This window comes from Microchirus variegatus (assembly GCF_963457635.1).
Source record: "Microchirus variegatus genome assembly, chromosome: 2".
Taxonomy (NCBI): Eukaryota; Metazoa; Chordata; class Actinopteri; order Pleuronectiformes; family Soleidae; genus Microchirus; species Microchirus variegatus.
The window spans coordinates 25620273-25637244 of record NC_139803.1 but is presented as its reverse complement, the minus strand read 5'-3'; the positions used below and the strand labels follow the sequence as shown (position 1 = coordinate 25637244).

Genomic DNA, 16972 nt, shown 5'->3' with positions numbered 1-16972 from the left:
ATCAGAGCATGAACCCTGCATATTGTTTCCAAATGTCTTACAGAGAACTGTTTGCTTTGTGAGTGTATTTTACCGCACTGGAGTTGGCTGACACTGTACTGGCAGCAGAGGGTGTGCGGGACACCACAGGACTGGACAGCTGAGGTATTGGGCCTCTAGCAATTGTGAGCTGCACCCTCTCTGAAGCACTCTGCAGGATGCTAATAGCCTGCTGATGGGTCACTGTTTGGTCCAGGGGCTGGCCATTGATGGCCAAGATCTGGTCTGCTTCTTTGAGCTTTCCATCACTGTATGGAAAAGAAGAAGAGTCCTTTAGAGACGGACATAAACCAATTCATGTTGTCAGAGCCTTAAAGATTTTAGAATCTGTCTCTAAAAGCATTGTCTTTAATGCTAGTATCGTTGTAGTTTTAGCACAAATGTATCACATTTAAACTCAACATTTAAATCAAAGGTGAAAACATTTATTTTTATAAAAAATATCTGAATTAGTCTTAAAGATCATTGTCCTTTTGTCTCTTTGAACGACAGCCTGTGTCTGTGTTCGTACGTACCAATGTGCCACACTTCCCTGCTGGATTTCTTGGATGAAGATGCCAAGCTCTCCGCGGTTTTCACTTTTGAGACCCACCACACTGAAGCCCAGACCTCCTGACACTGGCTTCTGCAGCTCCACATGAGTCATGTAGCGCCCCTGTGTAATGCATACATATACACTTTGAGCCCTTGCTGATTCATTACAGCATCAAAGCTAGAAGCAACTCTGAGAAGTCTGTCTGAACTGCCTCAAGAGAGAAGAGCACTATCTATAGTCTGAGGTTCTCATTTCTGACTGTCCTTAGATATTTGTTTTGAGTTGTAACTCAATCTATCTTCTCACATGTGAGGTGGATCGATGTTAAAATAAGCTTAACGTTTAAAAGACAAAAATATGGTTACAGCTGTAACAATTGTTTCCATAAACAACAGTTGGTCATACCTGTGCCATAGACTGAATGATGTGTTCAAATTCTTCAGATGATGTCCTGCCATTAATGTGTGTGGCAGCAGATGTATCTGAATGGGGAACATGGCTTCCATTGGGCTTCACTGTTGCGACGTGATCCAAAGGGTCAGTCCCACGTGATGTCAGGACACACTCCTGGAAAAACATGTGGACATGTAGTTTGTGAGTGACATTTTGGTGGATCAGTCCAAAATGCATTTTGTGTCTGTGTAGGTAATACCTTAAATAATACCATAAAGGACTATAGAACACACCGAAACAAAAGCTGAATTGTGGGTGTCTAACACCACTAGGATCACAGATAGTTTATTAATGTCCAATGACGATGAGCTGGATCTATGGCAGCCTAATCCTTAATGGCACTTAGCTGATGTTCCAACAGTGACTAAGCTCCAAACACAATATTTCTGTCATGGTGTGGGAGTAAATAACATCACTGGCCATCTGGATGCCTTAATGCGCTTGGGTTTTAATTACTGCAATGACTTTACTTTTGTGACAGATGAATTACAAGAATGCAAAAACTATGTAAAAAAGTGTTTCTCGATTTAATTTGCCAAAGGCCATAATATTTATGGCCATCTGAATTGGATTCTCTTCTCTTTCACAATTAATTGTTGTCATAGTTTCATAGATGCTGTATTTGGCATAATACTGACAAGCAGAAGCTGAATGTGTGTGTGTGTGTGTGTGTGTGTGTGAGGAAGTTGACTGCAACTTTCAGAGCTTTAGAAACGTACAGTAAAACTGAGTTCCAAATTAGTCTTCAGGAACAGAATTCCACTGGACAGTGCTGCAGAATGCAAACAAACCCAAACGGGCTGGGCTAAGTTAGCGTAGCATGCTCCTAAGTTGCTGTCCTCATGCATAAGCTTTGTTAGCTGGGGCCTTGCTAAGAGGATTAAAGTTACAGTTTGGTTCTTGCACATTTAAGAAATTGTTTCTGCCCCACTTCACACAGTGGCAGCGACCTCTTTCTCATTGGAGAGCGGGGCTTTGTCACCATAGCGACATGGGCCGAAAAAGACCTAAATAGCTGAGCCAGACAGTGGGTGTGTATTGTGTCTGACTCTTGTCTCACAACAAAACACAAATTCCACACTTTCTCCTAATTGTGACTGCTTAAGGGGATCAAACAAGTGCTGCTGGTTTAGGAAACAAATATATGTGTACATTTATTTGTGATAGTTTCGACCACGACCACTCTTTCCTTCATTTTCAAAGTGGAATGAACCCACATAATATATGGCGGGAATGGCTACTTGATACATTTTGCAAACACAGCGCACACACACACAGGAATGGTCCCCCTATGTATCAAGCTAAAACGCCAGCATACACAAATGCCAGCAGGGCTTTCATAATCTAAATTCCACTGAGGGTAAAAAGCTCTAGCGTCTCTGCCTCCCACTACATAGCTGAAATATTTCTGTCTCTATTTCTCAAATGTTTAACCCAGCCGTTTTCCACTGTGACTTTAGAGTTTGCTCCTTCCTTCTCTCTCATATGTTGAATTCTCAATGGGGAGAATTAGCTTGGAAAAAGGTTCCAGACTTAGACCAACTATCTCTGCTCATGAACCATAATATTATTTATCTAGCTTGTGTGAATCCTGACAGCAATTTGGCAACAGCAGCAACATTACTGGGGATGGGGACGTGAAGAGGTCAGGGTGAGTGTGTGTCTTGACACGAGCCATAAGCAGAATCAATGAGGTCGACCAGGAAAATGGCTAGAGAGGTGATAGACTGCTACACAAAGCCACTCACTTCTGCTTTTTAACTACAGGCTTTATGCCCGAAGACACTGCTCAGTTGCAGAGAAGATTCACAGTATTATAACTAACACCAACACAAGTATAGGCAATTTTGAAAAAATGCAATTAGCAAATGGTCTGTATTTATATAGCACTTTTTTCGTCTTGATCAGTCAAAGCTGCTTTACACTACAGTTTTTTCACCCACACTTTCATACAGCTCATCAATGTGCAGCACATTTTTCTATCACTATCACTCATCTTTCATACCCATTCACACGCTGCCGGCAACGTGGGGTTAAGTGTCTTGCCCAAGGACACATCTGCCACAACTAGCAGAGCCGGAAATCAAACCCACAACCTTCAAGTTGAAAGAAGACTCGCTGTACCACTGAGAAACCGTCTAGAAAATGTTAATGACAACATGCCAATCCGCTCTAATTTTTCATCGAACATGACAACCTCTTAAAAAATTAGGATGCTGCCATTTCAGCAGTCTACACAAATGTACCGCAGAACTTTAAATGACCCGAACTAAATACTTTACTCATATGACTTTCCATGGTGCTTTAGTGCTAGAGTAAATAAAACCCAAACAGATGTTCACTGCTTCATTCCAGATACAGTACCTGGCTCGACAACTTGAGTTTACCTGGTCTCTGAGATGCTGGACAGACTTCTGCAAGGCCAGTATTTGGTGGAAGAGGGGGCTCTGGAGCACTGATTTCAGCAGACTGAGCTTCTCCTCAGCAGGCACCTCCCCACGCTCCTTCAGTTTGGCCTGGAGACGCTCCACCGCCTGCAAGGCACGCTGTGTATCTGCAAGCCGTCGAATATTTCAGTGACAGCCGGAGAGAAGGAGTGGATGCAGGGAGAAGGAGGTGTGGGGGAGATAAAGGTGATGGGAAAGTAACTTTATCAGTACAAGGCAGAGATAGTAAAACAGGGCAGAGGTAGAGGAAATTATGTTTTGATCTCGGCTAAACACCCTTTATAATTTTACATTCTGTAATACGCTTGTTAAAAATATAGAGTTTCCAGAACCATTGCTCCTTTATTTAACAGTGGCATGCCTAGTCTTAGGCCTGTGCTAAACTGACATGGCTTAGCATCAAGTTAATGTTAATGTATGTAATTAGACCATGTGCGATAGGACCACTCTATGGGAGCTTTAAAATACAAAAGCTACAAGTCAAATTTTAATACATAATAGAATATAGATTTTTTTGGGGTCAGATTAAACATATTTTCCGTCTCTTTTATTGCGTGATTACATTTTAGCCAAACCTTCAAGTTATGATTGACCGTATAAGATACCCATTCCTGTCTCCTTGAGAGTGACCACAGAATGCAGCTTTAAAGGAAGAAGCTGGCATCAGCAATTTGGCTTATTTCTTGACAGTTGGATAAATAAATCTCAATGAAACAAAACAAACAATCAGAAATATGGCAACATTATCAGATATGGCAACATCGGCAGTCCACGAGCCTTTCACTGAATCCAGGGTCTCTTGTGCTGGTTCAGAAAACACACAACAGGAGCCAAATGTGGGATACAGAGCCAGCAAAGACGGATACCCAACTGTCTAGGCCAAATGCCTTTCCAAAAACTGCTCATTTAAAAAAATTAAATTGGAAATACAGAAAACAGTGCAAGTGCAGCAGCAGTATTTCATTTTGTGTCATATTTATCATTGTCATTTTGAATCTCAACTAGACTGAGTGTTAATGTTGGAGTCAGAATTATGTAATCATGTCAACACTCTAGCTGGGTCTGATTGAGGGACAAAAGTACTTTGATACTGGATACTGAGCTATACCATGTTGTAAACCAGTAATCAGTTATGTGATCATTTACTGAACACATCTAACCCAGACCCATCGTAACTCTAACTCAGTAAGGTGTATGCTGTGCCATGAAACAACACAAAATAATGACTTACCCATTGTTTCAATCATTTTTGTATCTCCAGATAAATGGGATTTCTCTCCATTAACTGCTTATTCAAGGCCTGAAAAGAGCAAAAAAGAAACATAACATAACATTCAGTCACATATTTTTCATATTCCAAAATCTACTCTGTACAAACACGAAGTAGAAGCCGAAAAGCCCATTTCTCCTCAAAACTCAACTTCAAAAAACATTCTGCAAAAGGTCAACATGAAAGTGAATATGGATTCATTTCTTTTCTGTCTCATTTATCTCTGCAAATAGAAGAAAACTCAAAATAACCATTGCGCAGTAGAACTGTAAGCTATTTGCTGGGCCCCAGTCCAGTGGTCGTGGTCAGTTTGAGAATAAATCTAAAGCAGGTTCTTGCTTCTTTTATAATTTTCTAGTGTTTTTATTTTAACAGCTTAATTAATTCAAATTATTGGCCTTTCACTGAATACACTTTTTTTATTTGAGGAATGCCTGAACGATTATCTGTGTCACTCGTATCAGACAAATATAGTGATATTGATATGATCATCAATAATCAAAGAAAGGCCAACAATCTTGTTGGTTAATTGAAAACCATTATAACACCCATTATTAAAGTTTAATCATAACACATGGAGGTGTTTATGTTTTTATACTGGACTAACACCTTAATTGAAGGTGTGATGGCTGTCATCTCCCATTTCAGCGACATCATACAAGAGTTTATAAGTGACTTTGTCACAAGCGTGACATGACTCAGAGGCATTACACGATTAAAGCAGACTGGTAATATAATTAAAGGCCCTGTACTGACTCTTAGAATAGCTGCAGTTACTTCACTTGTGGCAACAGGATCACCTCAGCACTGTTTTGTTGTACTCATTTCATTTTGGTTCATCTGCTTCAAACTTCAAACTAAAAGAATTTTGGCTTTCTTAATAGAGTTGCACATTTACAGTATAGTACAAACTGTAAATGATTGTTTGTTTTGATGTAAGTTTTTGAGTTGTGCTGAATTTTCTGAAGTAAAATTAGCTGGATGAAACAGATATGTGCTGTAAGAATCCAATAATGTCACACTTTCATTTAATTAACTGTCTGACTACCAACAATGCACAATCCTTTAATTATCAAATATGATCATAGGCTTTGAATAGCTACTAAATTATGTGTTTGTACTCTGTTTTCTAGGATGCTATTACAAAGTGTAATGTATATAATGTATAAGAATTACAAAAAGTGGTGTTTTCAGGAAAAAAGATGCACAGTGTTCATTGTACTACAGGCAATAGCTTGTACATCAGGGCTGGTCAATAAAACAATAAGGATATTTATAACAATATTTTTTGATATTTTCATAATCTGTAATGTCTGTCGACAGAAGAGATGGTTGTTTATAATTAGGTATAAATAAGTTATACACTACAGTGTCAATTTCTTTAATACATGTAATTAAATCCATCATTTAGTGGCCTCTTTTAAACCTTCACCAGAACTAACAATCTATCATTAATTTATCTGACATTTACCATGATAAATATTGACATTTATAAAGCATTTTAGTAATATTTAATGTCATATTGTTCACATCAGAGGTGAGCATCAACATATTCAGTGGCTTCTAATGATTCACATAGGGCCTAGTAACCGATTATTGTAGGACTATATTGTTGGACTGTTGGACCTAATTTACTGTGGAGCTTTAATGTGCCATTTTCCTCATATTTCCTTCAGGTAATAAAGCGTTTGCAACAAAATAAGTACGTTCATAGTTCGTAAATCAAGTCGGGGCTGTCTTTATTTTGAATATAGTCGCTGAAGCAGCGCAGACAATCCGCTTTTCTCAACTCCTCCTCCTCCTCCCCATCTCATCCATGGAGCAAGAAAGCAACAGGCTGCCGACCGAGGGAGACGGTGGTGGAGAAGTCAAAATAGTAAACATTTATGTTTAATAGGACAACAGACGTCAACTGCGTGTATTTACAGTTCTAACATATGACTTAACACTCGGTATGAGACGCTTGAAGCTATTTAAATCCCGTCTTTCCTGCTTTAGTCGTGGCCCCACCGCGGCAGCAGACGTCTCGCAGTATTTTTCTATCCTTAGCGACCGTGTAGCGAACTAAAGCGACTCTTGCGAACAAAGCTCAACTTTGTAATTAATTGCAAAACACCTAGAAACTTTTCATGAAGCGAAACTTGTCGGTATATATCAACTTACATGAGTGAGAGCCCTTTGCTTTCGCGGCGGCCAGGGTCCTAGCCTATCCTCTGTTGTCCTGCGGCTAACGGCGCTCTGACTGGGGCTTAAAGATGGGGCGTAGTGTAACTCGATCCTCCATCCATCTTCAACGGCTCACACACACATACAGAGTGGAACTGGGGCTGAAGCGCCACCTGCTGGCTGCCCTGATACCCAGGCCCAATGTCGAACCTGGCTTCCAGTTTCAAAAATAATAAAGGAATAGAAATAAATCACTGCAACGTGGCTAATTAACACATTTTAAGATGTTTGCTGTCCAGAAAACCTTTTAAGTAATTAAGTTTCATTTTAGAGTCATTGTGTCCTGCTTTTCTTTTGTATTTTACAGCAACTCTCTGTGTTGCTAATTGTATTGGTGCCAACATGCTCATTTTCAGCAGGTAATTGTTTAGCAATGTTTAGCTTTTTAGGTAGCTACATTAGACAACTCTTCCTAAGAAAGTATTAAATGTTTTTTTTTTCATTCACTTTCTCAACATGTCCTGTTTCTAGGACTTATTATTATAAAATATGCTATGATTGAATGTTAATAAGCTAATTTCTCACATTTTTATTGAGTCTTTGCTTACATGAATGCAATGCCCTTGATGCATTATTAACGAGTGTGAATGTGTTGCACGGTTTCCACCACCAGATGGCGCATTTGATCTGGGGAAAAGAAAGTGGGAGTTACAGGTCACAGGTGTTTGACTTGTTGGGCTCCACCTCGCTCTGCTGGGCTACAGTTAGGGGTACTTGGCTTCAGCGTGTGTTTTCACAGTTTAATGGAGATGGACTAAGAAAAACGCAGAACTGAATTGTGGCTCTTACCGCGCAAATATTTGTCTGTGCTTATTTACGAAGACAGAGGCTTCTGCTCATGCTGACGCCAATCTCACTTCTGCTATGCAATTTTGCGTCAAACGCCAAATGCTAACGTGTTAGCATTTAAGCTAGCGGACTTTATGCTTCTCCAGTTTACACAAACCAATGGATTATTTAGCGACTGAAAGAGTGGCAGGACATAAGAATAGCCGGACACAGCAGCTACTACTGTGATGACGACATGGCGCCAGTAATGAAAATAAAGCACCCCCCAACCTCTTATTAACCTTCTATCTTCTTATGGAGGTGAGTTTTCATTAAAGTCGTTAATCTGTGTTACATTGGTGTTAATTCGAAGTCGCATACGGGGATTAAAATTTATTTTCATGCTGAGCTGTCTTTTAATGCTGTGGCTACATTGTTATAAGCTAGCTCAGTAGTGTTGTTTTAAAATGAAAATTTTATGCACATGGAAACTTGTGATCAGATTGTGGTATTATTAGCTGTAACGGGAGCATGTCAGCGTCTGCTATTAATATGAATTACAAACCAACCTGATGTGCTTGAATAATGTGTGAATGACACAGCTTTGTGTATGAAGTGTTGACTGTGATGCTAATGACTTAGCAACTATGAGGCACATCAGTCAGCCATTCAAATCACCACATCTTCAAATATTTTCAGATTTCCGTGTGTTGGATAATGATGGTAACTTAGAAATCACACTTTCAGAATCTGTAATATAACTGAAAATGTCCCTCAGCCTACATGTTTCTGGTTTTTCAATGGCTGGTCACTTATTTCCCATAATATTACACAGCATGATGCATGGGAAATAAGTGCCACGTTTTTTGTCTTGAAGTATACGGTGATTTTACAGGATGACACTGAACAACCTTTCAATAAGATATCTTGGATATCTTTGGGTGTTATCTTAATGTGACATAAGTATTATTTGCACTTTATTTAATACAATTCTGATTCCCATCTTTTATTATTTCTCCACTTTTTGGCATTTCTGCAATGCCTGTTGTGATGATACATCATAAAGTGCTTTCTGTAAAAATGTCAGTTACTTTGGAGGCAGTGGCTGTCATGCTGTGTGTGATAGTGCATGATGTCAAGTCTGTGAATAATGTTTGATGTGACGCACATGACTGCCATGCATACTGCTGGATAACCAGCATTTGTTGACAGTCGGCTGTATTCAGAGTTTATGAACATAATTAATTAATGAAGTCATGTACCGAGTAAAATTAAAACTAACTTAAAAATGCTGAGTTACCATCAAGTGTGTCAGAGGAGACATAAAAAACAAATTAATTACAATATAGTTTAATCAGTTATGCAACGTTGTGGTTTATTTTATTTTTTATGGATGGGGAAACACATATGCCATCCTTTGTCACCTTTTGTTGCAGCAGATAATAGCTTTTAAAGTTATCCAGTATTCTCTTTTTTTATAGGTCCCTTTTGGTCTTCACCAACTCCTGAGGAGAATTACTTGCTGGATAAGCTGAATGCGAATGCCCCACCTTGCTTACGTCACCTGTTGTTCGATTATGGGTAAGTAGTTTACAGCCTGTTTTCAGACATTTGAACAGCAGACCGCAGAACTTTAAATACTGAATTATGCATAAACACACAATAATACCTTCAACGCAAATTGTAGATTGTAGGAGGTTTGTCTCCGCATGTAAGGCCTTGGACAGTCTGGCATAGCGTGTAGGTGAATCCTGTCACACCTGCCATTGTGTGACCCCACAACCCTGAAAGGTTAAGTGGTAGATAATGAATGGATGGATATCTTTTTTTAATCTCTTCCCCCATATGTAATCACAGCTTTAAATAACATGAATAGCTTCCAGGTCATGTGACCCACTGGGTCAAATTCAGTGTAGGACAGTAGAGCTGCACTTGCTGTATGCGACACACCTCTTTTTCACATTTAAACACTTCATATTTTTAAGACTTTTTAATGTCCCATTTCATACTGTAAATATGAGCATTATAGCTCAATACCTTCCAGGTTATTTCACGTGCTGACTCAAAATCAGTGCAGCGTACCTGTGTACTGCGTATGTGTGCCTCTGTTTTTAAAGTTAGGTGTTACTTTAGAGACTCATTTTAACCATCGGGGTCACGTAAACATGACGTCACGCGCTTCTTTTTCCGGTCAGTCGTCATGGAAACGCGTCATGCGTTAACGTTGACCCCGTTAAACGCTGTTAACGCATGAACGATTGAGAGCCGTGAAAAGACGCTTGAGAGAGAAAACGTACTTTGGATGAAAGGACGTGAGATGTCGGTTTGTTTGTGCGCATATGTGATGTTGGATTGTGCACAGTGCACATGAATGAATGGAGCCCTGCAGCAGTGAGCTCGGTAATGTCAGTCCTGGCATTCGCTCCGCTCTTATTCACATTAACCGGGCTGTCGATGTGTTCAGGTATAATCAGCGCCCATCAACTCGCAACATATTGATAGTCAATATAAACATTTCCATTTTATTTTATTGCTGAATAAATGCAATTGTTTCGTCTCAAAATGTGTTTTGCAGAGAAGTTGCCTATTTAATGTGAGTTCTATTGTTTGGAAGTCATGTAGGATATGATTTTACCCAACCTAGACACTAAAAATGAGAGTAACTACACCCATGAACTACTTTTTCCAGGTTAAAACTAGTGTATATGGTTATCTAGTAATATTATTCACTGATCCAAGTCTTGTTAATTTTGTTCTTCTTGTTAATTTAATCAGATTACAGTCACTCAGTCTATCCTCTGGCACCATCTTGTGGTCAAATGGAGAATAACGGTGATGGATTAATGAGTGAGGGGATTATTCCCCCTGCTTCTCTGGCAGATTGTTGTCCAAGCATCCACTGCGAGAGGAAAGGTCACCACGCAGGTCCAGAATTCTGAAAGACCAAATATGAGTTTTAAAAAAAAGTGAATTTAAAAATCACTGTGACTTTTGCAGAGCTCCATCACCAAGCTCCAATTACTGGTACTAAACATTTGTGGAACATTGTTTCCCACTTCACATATTGATGAGACAAATTGTTCAACTTGATCAAATTTGGTTTCCCGCCTTCAACGAACCGACATCACACTCGGTGGATGACAAGTATTTCGGGCAACGCGTACCAAACAATGTGTGACAACACACTGAAATGAGCAGAGAGCCTGAAGACGATCCTGATAGAGTTGAGTTATATGCAGCCACAAACACACACACACACACACACACACACACACAGGTTTGAATAGTTGGAAATCACCTACTTCTTCTACCGCTGCTTCCAAAGTACAGCTTTTGAAATGTATGTGGTCAGTTTACAGTGATGCAATTGCTCTTATCTTAATCTGAGTAATGAGCATGAAAGCAAACAAAGAAAGAAAGAAACACAAAGTCACATTCAAACACCAATTAGAAATGGTTTTAATTCAACGCTGCAAAACTTGTGGTAACGGTGTCTGCTGGACTTTGATCGCTTTTTATGTAGAAATTAGGCTTAAAAAAGATGGAATTTAGCCTACGCAGAAAGACAGATGTGTTTTAAAGTAAAACATACAGAGTATTTAAGAAATGTGTGCTCAGTTTACACTCTTATTGTGTATTTCTAGTCTTTTTTACGCAGTGTTTATTTAAATAAATCAGAATCTGTAAATGACACAGCAAAAAGTAAATTTTATTGTTCTCGCAACATAATAAATAAGTAGCTCGTGTTTATTGTTTTGATTAATAAAATTTTTTATAGTCGTTCAAATCTTCCCGACTCGTGAAGTCATTTCCTGTCCTCGGCGAAGACAGTCTGTGGAAAGGAAGACAAAAACTGTTTTTTTTTGCATTTTTAAAATGCAGTAAACCATTCCGTCTGTCCCAGGTCCATGGTTGGTCTTTGATTCACGTGAATTAAAACCTTTATGTTTGAATGTTTTCTGATGAAGGAAAGAAGAAAATATATTATTTTTTAGAGTGTTTGGAGTCGCCAATACCAGTTTACCACCTCATCGTCCAGTTCTTCAACTGACAAGCTGCTCTTCTTCTGAGGACTGAAGTCATCCAGCATGTCCTCCTAATCCACGACTATGGTTCCATTTACCTTGGAGCTTCTGAAACTTGAAACCTGGAATTTCATCTTTAACGGTTTCTTCTGAAGGAAGGTGAAAACAAGGTAAGGAAATGTTGATGTTTACAAAAAGGTAACGCGAGAGAAGGAAATGATCGCCGGTCTGCAGTCGTTCGTCCCACAAGAATCTTCATCTTCATTTAATCCAGGAAATAAATAATCTGGATGCTGCAAGTGTTTGTCACCCATGAAAGCAGCCTGAGAGAATTACAAAAGGAGAAAGTCTGCTTCATTCATACTATACTGTGACTTTTTGGTCAAATTGTGGACGACACAGTCACTGTCTTTGTTTCTTCTGTTTACAGAATGCTGTAGTCTTAACCACAAAGATGATGATGCCTTTTTAAAAAAGACACAACTCAAGAACAGATGTTGTGTATCTGATCAATCTCCATGTGGATGAAGATAAAACGAAAGCTGGGAGGCAAGGTAACTTGATCCTCCTCATTTTCTCGCTGTCAAAAATACTTGGCCGTCACAGAGCTTGAGCTTTTTGGTTGTCTCTTGGGTTACAGTTTTTTTTCTCTACAGCTGTTGGTTTCTAATTATGCAGCGGAATGGAAGCAAATAATTACAGCTGTATTAAAACTTTATCTTTGACCCCAAAACTTAAATTCAGTTGCTCTGTGAAACCCAAAACCACACATTCACACTCTTGAAACAGCATACCGCTAAGCAACTAAGGAAATATTCAAAGATACATTATCAGCAGTATATGTGCATGTACAGCCTGCATAAGCCATTTCTGATGTTTATCCCTAAGGTGAGATCAGTCACTCTACACTGAAACACACGGAGCAGTAACTAACTCATTCTGTGGACCAGCAGGACTTTTCCCACATGTGCCTTAACCCATAAATGGTCTGTCAGAGTAAAAGCCTGAGTTGAGTTTAATGTATAATACGAGTTCCAGCACATGTCCAGGTCAGACCTCTATGAATCATTTTGTATAATATTATAATGTACTACACATCAAGCAGGACAGCTTAATTTAAAATAATTAAACAATACTGAGGCCCAGACCCCAACCAGGCTTCTTCTGTACTTCCACAGTGAATGAGTCCCACAGGTCCCCCTCTTTGTACTGGGCCTCGTCCCTGTAGACTGTCAGCACGTTGATGGCCTCACCATGACTGGCTGCACGCAGGTTGATACCGTTCACCTATGATGAGATGAAGTTGGATAATTATATTATAAAGTGTATAGTATACTATATCAAGTATAAAGAATTTAAAGAATGTCACATTTTCTGTTGAAACCCAAACTGCTGAGGTACCACTGGACCATCTTTAAACCACAGGCTGATGTTAGAAAACTTCCATTCAAGTTAAGCGAAGCAGCTTTCTTGTCAATCCTCAGTAAACATACAGGATTTATACTGGAGGTTACGTCCCCCTGACTTATTACTCAGAAGCACTTCATTCTTAAGTGAATTGTCTTGCTAACTTGTTTCAAGTGTTATACTCTCAGATATAAAGTTAGATTTTAAATGCCAAAATTACTTGGATATACAGTGTTACCATTTCTCACAAAGCTTTGTAGTTTCTAACTCTATTTAATAACTGACTGAACTTTGAAACCCAAGCTTTCATGTTGAACCTCCTCAGGCAGCTACGGCCCAGTTATTAAAAAGCCTCTTTTCATCTGGGTCATAAGTTATGCTTATTATTCTATTCCGCACCTCCAGGATTTAGTCTCCTGCCCATAGTCTGCCATCTTTGGAGGCTGCCCCCTCTTCATAAACTTCATGGATAGTAATGGCCCCCTGGAGAGGAAGAGAAAAAAAGAGCAAATAATTATGGCACAGGAGAAAAGGGGTAAACAGTAACTGTTAACACACAGGATATAAGAGTGATACCGGAAAGTTATTGAATATGTTGTACACGTTAAATGAGATATTGACAAAGATGTGTACATGTAGATTTTGATAGAATTTGGAAGAAGACACATAATTTTGGATTCTCGGTGTGTATGCTTCTGACTTCCAGCGTGAGTGTCATTTGGGGTTCAGAGGTTACATTCCAGGGCTGGATATTGTCTGCTGTGGCTCAGGCCAAACAAAGAGCTGCTCTCCCAAGCCTGACTGAGCAGACAGAATAGATGGGCTGAGGAGAGGATGGTAGTAGAGGAGGAGGACGACTATGACAACATAATTTCCTACATTCCTGAGCCGCCATTGCTATTTCAAACCTGGATTCCACCACCAACACAGTGTATGTGGGTGGCATCATGGGCGTGACACAGTTCAGTCACGTCTCTTTTAAACACTTGTATATATTCTGTGTATTTGTACAAAAGACTTTTAAAACGCCAACCATTTATCAGCAGTGTTTGCGTTGTTAAAGATAAACAGAATGTTTTTAGGGATTATCTATGAGTAACAGTACTTCCTTCATATCAGCAAAGTTTTAGTGAAGGGATACAAACTCATGAGCAGATTTTTACAGGGTCACAGGCCAGAGTTGAAGGGGTGGTAAAAGATAGAGGTGGTAAAAGAAGGAAATTGGTTTAGTTGCCTAATATAATAAAATCCAATATTTATTTATTTTCCCGAGTGAGAAATTAATTACACATTGGTCACTGTTAATTAAACGCATGTGAAGGAAATCTGCAAATATACTCACTAGTGATTGTTTCTGTCTCTGTAGGGTTCTCCATTGCTGTGGTGCTTGGCATGCTGGGTAGACTGGTGAAGACTCCATCTGAGCCACCCCCGTCCTGGCAGGACGACTATGGAGAACGGAGAGGAGGAAGGAGAATGTAGAGAATGTCAGCTTTACAGGAAATGTGGCTTTTCTCATTCGAAAATGTACGTACAAGAACATTTTAAAACTTTGGTGTTATTAATTAAATGTATGCCAATACAATTGATTTGGACTTTACTGTAGTAACATACATTTACAAAAAATCATCCTCCTATGAGAAAAAAAGACCAGCATTAGTTCACAAAAATGCCATTCCAATTAAAACGAGACTTGTCCTTCCTACATCGGATTTTTTAAATCATTGATGCCATATCTTTGTCATGATTCTGTAGCTTGTTGAGCAAAACTTCCTAGTTCTCCCTTTTGTTCTCTTTTGATTTGTATCCCGCTACAGTGTGTTCAACTGAATAACAACTGGCTTGTTTCACTTGTATTTAAAAGATATTTCATGATACTCTCTGCTGAGACAATTCCTTCACCCTAAAAAATATTAGAACTGAAATGAACTTCACAAAGAACAGTTCTTCTGTAGAGACACAGTGCTGCAGTCTCGATTTTCTTGCTATGCACAAAGCAGAAACCATAAGTGGTCCTTTTATTTTTAGGGAGGTGCTCTTCTGTTCACAGTTGTGTTTATTCAGCCTTTTATTCGACAAGTTTGTGTCTCTTTTCTCTGTCTTGACAGCTTGTCAGACTTGACTCCTGTGTGTGTTCCCTCTCCATCTCCCTGCCACACTCTACTGACTTTTTTTGTGAACATCTCCGTCATTACCACACTGTCTCCAAGACTTTATTTCAGTATTGCTACATTTGTGACTTGTGTGTAGGAAGAAGATTGTATCTCACCTTCAAATGTATGATATTATGGGCATATTTAATAGCATCCCGTTATCGTCAGCTGTTTCTGGCTGTAAGAGAATATACAGTAGTTAGTACAGTATGAAGTAAAAAAAGTGAAGCTCATGTGCTTGTCACAAGCAACACACAACACACAAGCAGCTTGTGTATTGGCTGGATAGAGGGAGTGCACAACTGTGTCTGCACCACTGATTGTGGTTTTTGGATGCACAGTCATGGAAGGGGATTTTATTGGAGATTTAATTTTAGTCTTGATTTTGTGAGTGTCAATGCTCATCACCTGAGCTTTGTGCAACAGGAACTACATTCTTCACGATTCAAATTTAAGTATAAAAATCAAAATAAGAGTCAAAAACATTATTAACATGAAGAGTGATTTTTTTCTTTATGCTGTCTTTCTTTTTTAAATGACAAACCTGTTAATCAATCAATCAATCAATCAATCTTTATTTATATAGCCCACAGTTTACAAAACATAGTTTGTCTCACGGGACTTCACAGGGTTGGTAACATCCTCTGTCCTTAGACCTTCGACCAGGGTAAGGAAAAACTACCAGGGAAAAAAAAAAACCCTTGTAAAAGGGAAAAAGGGTAGAAACCTTAGGGAGAACCACAGGTGAGGGATCCACTCCCTGGACGGACAGACGTGCAGTAGATGTTACCCAAAACATACAATACACAATGACAAGAATAAAAAGTGAAAAAAAAATGAAAAAAGTCTTTAAATGCCAGGATCATCTGGATCACTGGGTTTATCACAGCCTGTAGTGAAGACTGTTGTGGTCAGAGACTTGAGGATGACGGAGTCTTCTTTCCTGTCCTGACCTCATGTCGTTCACTGGTGTCAGCAGAACTGTAAGAGATTAAAATCAGTTAGAGATGTGCTATATGTAGATTTATGTGCTACATCTCATGGGGGTACATCAGGTAAGTGGTGAGGGATGAAAAATCAAGGACGGGGTAGAGAAAGTGCGGCTCGTGCAAAGTCTGTGTGCTCATTCTAAGTGCATGATGGGAAATTCCCCCAGCAGTCTAAGCCTATGGCAGCATAAGATAGACTATTCTAATCAGGACTACCTGATCTAGCTTCGACTATAGGCTATGTTAAAAAGGTAGGTTTTCAGTCTCACCTTAAAGGCAGAGACCGAGTCAGACTGTCTGACTGAAAGCGGAAGTTGGTTCCACAGGAGAGGAGCCTGGTAGCTAAATGTTCTACCACCGATTCTACTTCTAGTTATTTTAGGAATAACCAGTAGACCTGAGTTCAAGGAGCGCAGCGGTCTATTCGGCTGATATAAAGTGATTAAGTCACAAATGTAAGAAGGTGCCTGATTGTTCAGGGCCTTGTATGTAAGTAAAAGTATTTTAAAATCGATTCTACTTTTCACTGGGAGCCAGTGAAGAGAAGCCAGGACAGGAGTTATATGGTCACGTCGTCTGGTTCGAGTCAGTATCCGTGCTGCTGCGTTCTGGACCAGTTGAAGGCTTCTCAGGGACTTACTAGGACATCCAGACAGTAAG

General features: G+C 39.4%; 1 protein-coding gene and 1 pseudogene across 3 annotated transcripts in view; both read right to left on the bottom strand.

Moving 5' to 3' along the window:
* The window catches only part of mpdz (multiple PDZ domain crumbs cell polarity complex component), a 37863-nt gene extending 30901 nt beyond the window's left edge, over positions 1-6962 (bottom strand). For both annotated transcript variants that reach the window (XM_083909131.1, XM_083909132.1), the window contains exons 1-6: positions 6908-6962; positions 4706-4774; positions 3415-3581; positions 980-1141; positions 555-694; positions 74-287 (exon numbers count right to left, since the gene is read on the bottom strand). In XM_083909131.1, the coding sequence (XP_083765257.1) occupies positions 74-287; positions 555-694; positions 980-1141; positions 3415-3581; positions 4706-4721 (699 nt within the window). In that variant the 5' untranslated portion in view covers positions 4722-4774; positions 6908-6962. The remainder of the gene's footprint in view (positions 1-73; positions 288-554; positions 695-979; positions 1142-3414; positions 3582-4705; positions 4775-6907) is intronic.
* A 5926-nt stretch (positions 6963-12888) lies between these two features.
* LOC310940883 (multiple PDZ domain protein-like) overlaps positions 12889-16972 on the bottom strand; it is a 28613-nt pseudogene continuing 24529 nt past the window's right edge. Inside the window, exons 29-30 of the transcript in view lie at positions 14513-14618; positions 12889-13025 (exon numbers count right to left, since the gene is read on the bottom strand). The product of the transcript in view is annotated as a multiple PDZ domain protein-like (transcript). The remainder of the gene's footprint in view (positions 13026-14512; positions 14619-16972) is intronic.